Below are 9,034 nucleotides of genomic sequence, written 5' to 3'. Positions count from 1 at the left end.
GCATGTTGTACCTGAGCTTTCACTGTGGTTTAGGCAATATGTTATGTCATATCTAAATTGTATGCATGACAATGCATCAACAGAGGTCGTTGTTCTATTGCTTTCACAATGAAGTTATACCACGGATTCATTGACTTCTGAAGCCACTTAGTGGACGTAGTGAGAACTGCACAGTTGTGTTGTAGGGTTGCTTTCGTCCCCTGAAGAAATTTTGTATCATCTTGTCAGTGCTGAATGACATTAATTGAGTGCAAAGAGTTTGTGGTCATGCATGAATTTGTCAGATGTACTCTCTGATACAATTTGTCTAGTTCTGATGAAGCCACTGTAAAACATATATAGTTATATATCTCACATCTATCACCCCTCTTTTTTTCACTTTTTGTCCAGCAATCATCTACAGATTACAGAATAACGGGGCTTTCACACAGAACAGTTTTTATGCATAAAAACGAGATGCAGGGCAGTGAAATTAAAAAAAAAAAAAAAAAAAAAAAACACCAAGGAGAATCTCTGGTTAAACTTCTTTTAACGTACGCGCATTTTTGTCTCGCGCATGTGCTCAAGTTAAAAAGTTCAACTTTTAACCCTTTGGTATTCAGTTTATCTTAGTGATCACTTGTAATGTATTTTGTTTCAATAATAGGCTATTACTTCAAAAATATTTATTAATATTTTGAATTTTTTAGGGCATTTTCATGTAGGCTACTAGACAATATTCATCTCTAAATTATGCACCATTATTAGATGTAAAATACAAATATATTTCATATTTTTACTAATAGTTTTCAATATAAAAATGCGTTTATGTAATTTTGGCCCTCTAGGGGTTAAAGAACATTGTTTTGGTTGTGATTCTGCTCAGCGTGACTACTGCTCATAAAACATTCACTACTAGGCTTAAGAGAGATAACCAGTTTAGATGAAAAGGATCTTAAGCTTACTAGCTGAAGATTTTACTGTAGTTATACCCATTAATAGACACTGTACTTTAAAATAAATTTCCAGCCCAGCACTACAACTCCTAATGAAATGACCCTTCACAATAGATGATGCTTTACAATTATCTGTTATAGAGCTATATATGGCAATTTATCTGTTCAATAAATTACCTTACTCAACTGTTGAGTAATAAAAATTATTACCACGTCGGAAATTATTACCATATCCACGTCACTTTTACAACATTTTAAATCCCTGTTCTCCGCCATCTCCGAAAAGCAAAGCCGATGTTGATTCTTGTTTTATTACGAGCTCTGTCGCGTTCTCTTTTTTTCACATACTCTTCTCTGTTCATCTTTTTTTTTTTTTTTATGGGGGTTCCCCAGAGGTTCAAGATTTAGTTGCTCCATGTCAACTTTTCTCACTCGTTGTGACAACCTACGCCGCTCCTACACCATACACGCGTCAAAGTAGCCGAAGCAACTTTACTCTATTTACGAATATAACGAGACACACGTGCGAGTGACACATGTCTGCAATTTCCAGCGAAAACCATCCTGCTAGGTCTAAAATATAAACGTATATTCTTACCTTAGTGAATCAGGGTAAGGGTAAAAACACTTTGAAAGAAGGATTGATGATGTATTGACTCATAATTTAAATTAACAAAATTTTGAAGAAAAATGTCACACATAGTGTTCCTTGAAACACAAAAACATGTTCTGTGTGAAAAGCCCCCAAGTGTAGGAAAAAAAACAAGCACTGTGCCAACTCGGATGTTAAAATGCATTATTTGTAAAAGTGCCAATATTATTGTTTAGACCTGTAAAAAAAAAAAATAATAATATATATGTTATTATTTGACACTGGAAATTAGGTATTGGAGGCTGTAATTCATCAGAAAGGTAAATGCTAAATATCAATCTTGTATTTGCCAAAAAAAAAAAAAAAAAAACACTTGTGCAATAATATCATATTGGACATATTTATTTCCATTAAAGCATCAAAATGAAATGAGAGTATGTTTTCTTTGTTATTTTGTGGACACATCCTCTATATCCTAGGAATGGCATAGCACTCGTATGTGCGGGGAATGCGGCCAAAACTGCAATTTGTAGGCTTTGTGTCGAGCTCTTCTGGTGGCACCATGGCTTTGAAGGTGAAGTGTTGAAGGAGGGAAGTGAAGAAGAAAAAGAGTTCTGTGCGAGCCAGAGCCTCACCGAGACACACGCGCTTGCCTGGCAAGAGAGCACACAGAAGTTGGTTTAAAAATCTTTTTAAGAATCTTTTCTCTATGTATCATCCATTTTTTTTTTTTTTTTTTTTTTTTGTCTGTGATTTGCCCTTTAAAGGCTACTACTGAGGAATCAATTATTTAGTATGGTTATTTTTGTCCCAGTATGACTAAAACACTGATGAACATAATTATTTAGCACGTGTTGACTTCAGTTTTCATCTAAAGAGCAACATTTTTATGGCCTAATATGCTCAATGAAGCTCACCCATGCCGAATACAACAAATGAATCATTCTTCTTGAATCTGCCATCTGCATCCAGGAAGTTCTCTGGATCGAAACAATTTGGGTTCTTCCACAGTTTCAGGTCAATCAGCACGGAGGATAGTAGAGGAAAAACAATTGTTCCCTACAAGAAAGTTTATTTTACAAATAAATAGAACGATGTAAATAATAATAAATACTTGATGAATCAATATGATGTAAATGCATGAATAGAATACCTTAGGAATGACATAACCATTGTATTCAGTGTCGCGCATCATCTTGTGTGGGACAGCGATGGGGGCGAGATCCATACTGCGCTGTACCTCGTGAATTACAGCATCTGTATATGGCAGCTTCTGTCTGTCTTCACTGGAGGGCCAACGGTCCTTTCCTACAACCTCATCAATTTCCCGCTGAACACGCTCTGTACAGAACAAGTCAAAGTAAAAACACACTTAATGCTTGGGCAGAGAAGCATTTGTTTGACCTCACCTTGAACATCTGGGTGCTTCATCATCAGAAGCAAAGCGTGTCTGATGGTGGATGAAGTGGTTTCTGTGCCGGCGCTGAACAAGTTCCATACTAAAGAAACCAAGTTGTCAAAATGATATTCTGTGTCAGACTTGTCTTTCTCCTGCAAAAGAGAACAGGTGTATGATGTGTTATCTCATTTATACTGTCAAACATCAATATTATACTTGTGATCACAACAGCTTGTTTTATTATCTAAAACTTGTAAATGAAGTAAGTTAACTGGAAGAAATATTTACATTGTGTTTTAACTGACATCATTTCATGGTCTCACCACCAGATGGTGCAAATAAATGTATTCAGGACCATGGCTAAATTTTTTTAAATGGCCATTTCTTTCAGTTATTTACCTCTTTCATTTTTAGCACAAAGGCCTCAATGAAATCCTGTGGGCACGAGGGATCTACATTATTCATCCGAGCTTGTGCTTCACGCATGCAGTACTCTCTGGCCTCTTTTAGGTCTTTAAACAGCTGGTGGTGTTTACCGGGGAGGAGACTGACTAACCTAGGGAATATATTATAGAGCTGAGGAAAAAAAATAAAGAAACATCAATTTGAGGCTCAAAATACTATTAAATAACTTTTACAATTTAAAATGTGTTTAATGTGTATATGTACACAGTCAAACCAAAATTTATTCAGACACCTTGAACATTTCATTTATTATTACAGTTTATTCACTATAGTTTAAAAAAATAGTAATATGACAAGATCTAGACTGTGTCAGAAAAAAAATCATCTTAATTATGTCAGATAACACTTAAGCAAAACATGGTCAGGTCAAAGCGTCTGAATAATTTTTGGTTCCAAATTTTTATCAATTTTACTGGTAGTCCACTGTATGAAGAATTTTTGGGTATAATATGTCACAGTTTACTTTATTTTGCTATCCTCACTTACATAAATGAACTATAGTGTCCTGCACCCACTAGTAAAAAATATAAAAAAAATCATATCTAGTGTCTGAATAATTTTTGTTTTGACTGTATATATATATATATATATATATATACAGTGGGTACGGAAATTATTCAGACCCCCTTAAATGTTTCACTCTTTGTTATATTGCAGCCATTTGCTAAAATCATTTAAGCTCATTTTTTTCCTCATTAATGGACATACAGCACCCCATATTGACAGAAAAACACAGAATTGTTGACATTTTTGCAGATTTATTAAAAAAGAAAAACTGAAATATCACATGGTCCTAAGTATTCAGACCCTTTGCTGTGACACTCATATATTTAACTCAGGTGCTGTCCATTTCTTCTGATCATCCTTGAGATGGTTCTACACCTTCATTTGAGTCCAGCTGTGTTTGATTATACTGATTGGACTTGATTAGGAAGGCCACACACCTGTCTATATAAGACCTTACAGCTCACAGTGCATGTCAGAGCAAATGAGAATCATGAGGTCAAAGGAACTGCCTGAGAGAACAGAATTGTGGCAAGGCACAGATCTGGTCAAGGTTACACAAAAATTTCTGCTGCACTTAAGGTTCCTAAGAGCACAGTGGCCTCCATAATCCTTAAATGGAAGACTTTTGGGATGACCAGAACCCTTCCTAGAGCTGGCCGTCCGGCCAAACTGAGCTATCGGGGGAGAAGAGCCTTGGTGAGAGAGGTAAAGAAGAACCCAAAGATCACTGTGGCTGAGCTCCAGAGATGCAGTCGGGAGATGGGAGAAAGTTGTAGAAAGTCAACCATCACTGCAGCCCTCCACCAGTCGGGGCTTTATGGCAGAGTGGCCCGACGGAAGCCTCTCCTCAGTGCAAGACACATTAAAAAACACCTGAAGGACTCCAAGATGGTGAGAAATAAGATTCTCTGGTCTGATGAGACCAAGATAGAACTTTTTGGCCTTAATTCTAAGCGGTATGTGTGGAGAAAACCAGGCACTGCTCATCACCTGTCCAATACAGTCCCAACAGTGAAGCATGGTGGTGGCAGCATCATGCTGTGGGGGTGTTTTTCAGCTGCAGGGACAGGACGACTGGTTGCAATCGAGGGAAAGATGAATGTGGCCAAGTACAGGGATATCCTGGACGAAAACCTTCTCCAGAGTGCTCAGGACCTCAGACTGGGCCGAAGGTTTACCTTCCAACAAGACAATGACCCTAAGCACACAGCTAAAATAACGAAGGAGTGGCTTCACAACAACTCCGTGACTGTTCTTGAATGGCCCAGCCAGAGCCCTGACTTAAACCCAATTGAGCATCTCTGGAGAGACCTAAAAATGGCTGTCCACCAACGTTTACCATCCAACCTGACAGAACTGGAGAGGATCTGCAAGGAGGAATGGCAGAGGATCCCCAAATCCAGGTGTGAAAAACTTGTTGCATCTTTCCCAAAAAGACTCATGGCTGTATTAGATCAAAAGGGTGCTTCTACTAAATACTGAGCAAAGGGTCTGAATACTTAGGACCATGTGATATTTCAGTTTTTCTTTTTTAATAAATCTGCAAAAATGTCAACAATTCTGTGTTTTTCTGTCAATATGGGGTGCTGTGTGTACATTAATGAGGAAAAAAAATGAATTTAAATGATTTTAGCAAATGGCTGCAATTTAACAAAGAGTGAAAAATTTAAGGGGGTCTGAATACTTTCCGTACCCACTGTATATATATATATATATATATATATAATATATTATACACTTTTGTGTGCGTACACAGCCGTTCAAAAGTTTGGGGTCGGTAAGATTTTTAATGTTTTTCTGCTCACTAAAGCTGCATTTATTTGATTAAAATACAAACAAAAAAACAGTAATATTGTGAAATATTATTACAATTTAAAATATTTCTATTTTAAATCCTGAAAAAAATGTATTACGGTTTCCACAAAAACATTAAGCATTAAGCAACTGTGTGTATCTTGAGCAGTAAATCAGCACATTAGAATGATTTCTGAAGGATCATGTGACACTGAACACTGGAGTAATGACTTATGGAAATTCACATTTGCCATCACAGGAATACATTACATTTGAAAATACTTTAAAATGGAACTAAAATATATGAAAACAGTTATTTTAAATTGTAATGATAAACAATATTACCATTTTTACTGTATTTTGATCAAATAAATGCAGCATTTGTGAGCATAAGAGACTTCTGAACGGTAATATCTAAAAAACATATCTATAAAAAAATCATTGGAGTGCAATACCTGTCCAAAAGGGCTACTGAGGATAGCGAAGTAAGTATTTACAGTCCGGAGGAGAAACTTAAACTGTGGATCCTCAAATTCAAACCTATGGCCAAAGACAATGCTGCAGATCACATTGGCCACGGCATTAGACAGCATGTCTGCAGGGCTGAATGCAGAGCCTTTAAGAAGAAAAGAAGTTCTGTAACATGAGATGTGACACACATTGTAAACATTTTTCAAGTTTATTCTAAATAATGGAACGACTATATGTTTGATTGTAGTGTTTTATTGATGCACCCTTTGTCAGATGTTTTTGTAGTTTATGTCTTTAGTTTGTTTCATCTGATAATCTAAATATAAGATTGTATAAAAATGATTTTACCTTCACATTTTTTAATCATTTCCACAAGATATTCAGCCTCCTCCCTGACACGTTCCTCGATGCTCCTGCGGCCCATTCCAAAGTTCTTCAGAGTCATAAGAGAGAATTTGCGCATCTCCTTCCATCTGTGTCCGCTGGTGGACAGAACACCTGCGCATAGAGAAAAATGAACATTTCTGGTCTACTACTTGCATTAAAAAAGAAAGATCAAATAAACCATGTAAAACTTTGGGTATCAAGTGACCTCACCGTATCCCAAAGTGGACTTCATGATCAGGGGATATTCGGCCCTGCCACTGAATTCCTCACCAAGACCAATCATAGTTTCCTTTAGGGCTTCATATCCAGAAATGATAACGACAGGTGTGTTTGCCAACCAGATGGTGACAACAGAGCCATACTTCTTACTGAGCTAAGGGAAGAACAGTTATATGGGTTCGATAGGGGACATTTCGATGTTATATGTGTATTCAAATTACATGTACTTCGAATCAGCTCAAAAATTGGCGACTAACAACCTCAAATGTCAAACATATAATTCTGCTTTAATGGACTCAAAAACAATGTATATTAGAGCATTGTTTGACAACGTTTTTGTTCGTAGTGAAAATTTGGATAGGACAAGTAGCACTTTTTATGCAAATATATTATATATCTCTGTATAGGCTACTTCAAAGTGGTAACTTTAAGTTGTGATGTGCTACAAACAACAATTCAGTGTATGAAAAAGTAAAAACAATCTTTGAGCAAAAGAAATACAGGGAGTGTCTCCTTAAAAAAAAAAAAAAAATAGTATAAGAAAATAATCCATATTACAAAAACAAAACAATTATTTATTACAAAATGTGACATTAAAAAGTGTGCAAGTCACTAAATGAACACTGTCCAACAGCGACACCCGCAGGTGAAGTTACAGCGGGAGTCGTGCATCTCAATCAGCTCCCTAGTTCAGGAGTCAGGGCACTGATCAGGGAGTCGGCCACATTCATTTACACGGTATACTGATACACGACCTAGGAAGCTAGGGAGCTGATTGAGACGCAGGGCATGTCTCTCGTGCCTCCTCTTAGCTCACAGACTAGGGGTGCTTCTCAATATCCCTCCTTGTTTCCTCGCTCCTCCGTCCTCCATCCTAAGACCCGGAAACCGATCCAGCTCAGCCATCTTAAAGGGCATCTCAATTCTCTAACTGCACCGCGAGGAGGTGAGGAACGAGGAGTGAGGAAGCTTCCTGAGGAGTCATGAGCGAGGATACACAGGTGTATCCTTTGCGGAAGTCTTTCTCGTCGAGAAACTTGATGCACGTATAAATTCTCCTCCCCCTTCATATCTGTCACAATAATTTAAATGTATGCTTTACTTTTGCAGTTTAAATAAACTTTACATCTCACATATTTCAACGAGGCATCTTGCTTTATTAATATTTATTATAATTTTTTTAACAACCAAACTTTAATTTATTATTATTTTTCTTTAGAATAACTTTAATTTCTTTTGCAATACTTAATTCTTTTGCAAAACTATTCGGCATTATTTTGACTCATAGGTTCATAGCGCGAAGCTTATTTTAACACTGCACACAAGCGACATATTGTGGTCAAAAGGTGGAAAAGCTGCCTTTGCGTGCCATATGACCCAGCCATTTTTTGTTTGTTTATATAATAAATCAGTTTGTGCTATGAAAAACATAAAGTACTGAGTACAAGTACATGCAGGAAAAAAATAGTAGGCTAAGAGGCCGTTCACATATCGCGCCTAAAAACGCGTGGAAAGCGCGGCCGCACCGCTTTCTCCTTCTTTCCAAAGCGCTTGCACTCCAATGGCTTCTGTCATTTCTATGCAACCATGAACTGACGACTAGGAAGTTTCAGCAAAGGATAAATTGATTTCTAGTCCTTGCATTAGCTTTACTACTAGGTATATTTATGGAGATGAGATATAAAAACCCATGGGCATGATTTATAAATCGAGGGAACAAAATAGTTAATCGTGCGCACATTTTAGTAAATTGATTTGATTTATTCAGTTTTTTTGTATTCTGGGCATTAAACGGTTAACTAGTTTACCTGCACCGGTAGGCCTATTAGTCTTGAACACAATCATACAAGCAGCTACTCCCAATTATATTACTGAATAATAGTAGTGAATGCACCCACTAACCTCTTGGTAATATTTGTAGACTTCCTTGCCATTAAATTGAAATAAATTTCCCACCAGTAGATTCGGAGCGGGTCCTGGTGGCAGCCGCCCAAAATTGCTCTTCTTTCCTCGAATCTTCCACAGCAATAACAGAACCAAGACAGTCATGACAACAGACACTGCATTTGTCTTCAATGCCAGCAACATATCCATCCTTCAAATTTCTCTTGACTGTTCTTTTGAGCCGATTCGAAGAAAGTAACCAAAACTGACGTTTGTTTCTGGGTTGAATTTGATAACGCAAGACAGCGCAAGTAACCACGCACCTGAGAAGTTCCACTGACTGTCGAGGTTTGCCGAGGATTACCGAAGACTTGCTATACA

General features: G+C 37.2%; 1 protein-coding gene across 1 annotated transcript; it reads right to left on the bottom strand.

The window, feature by feature from the left end:
• Positions 1-1,913: 1,913 nt before the first annotated feature.
• LOC127495328 (cytochrome P450 2M1-like) lies at positions 1,914-9,008 on the bottom strand. The gene is made up of 9 exons (XM_051862088.1): positions 8,672-9,008; positions 6,761-6,923; positions 6,512-6,661; positions 6,148-6,308; positions 3,326-3,502; positions 2,937-3,078; positions 2,681-2,868; positions 2,445-2,586; positions 1,914-2,180 (listed from the first exon to the last, which is right to left on the bottom strand). Exons 1-9 carry the CDS (start codon positions 8,861-8,863, stop codon positions 1,996-1,998), a joined length of 1,500 nt encoding a protein of 499 aa, XP_051718048.1. The 5' UTR covers positions 8,864-9,008; the 3' UTR covers positions 1,914-1,995.
• Between the last annotated feature and the right edge of the window lie 26 nt (positions 9,009-9,034).

Source organism: Ctenopharyngodon idella, chromosome 15 (genome assembly GCF_019924925.1).
Source record: "Ctenopharyngodon idella isolate HZGC_01 chromosome 15, HZGC01, whole genome shotgun sequence".
NCBI lineage: Eukaryota > Metazoa > Chordata > Actinopteri > Cypriniformes > Xenocyprididae > Ctenopharyngodon > Ctenopharyngodon idella.
Note: the sequence above shows the minus strand (reverse complement) of the source record. Positions and strands in the feature narration are given on the sequence as shown.

What these genes read in the sequence shown, in the direction of transcription:
- LOC127495328 (XM_051862088.1), bottom strand. Translation starts at nt 8,863, where the DNA reads ATGGATATGTTGCTGGCATTGAAGACAAATGCAGTGTCTGTTGTCATG. An exon ending in TCAGTAGCCCTTTTGGACAG is followed by an intron (nt 3,503 to 6,147) that starts GTATTGCACTCC and finishes TTTTTTCCTCAG; the next exon opens with CTCTATAATATATTCCCTAG. An exon ending in TTGTGCTAAAAATGAAAGAG is followed by an intron (nt 3,079 to 3,325) that starts GTAAATAACTGA and finishes TCTCTTTTGCAG; the next exon opens with GAGAAAGACAAGTCTGACAC.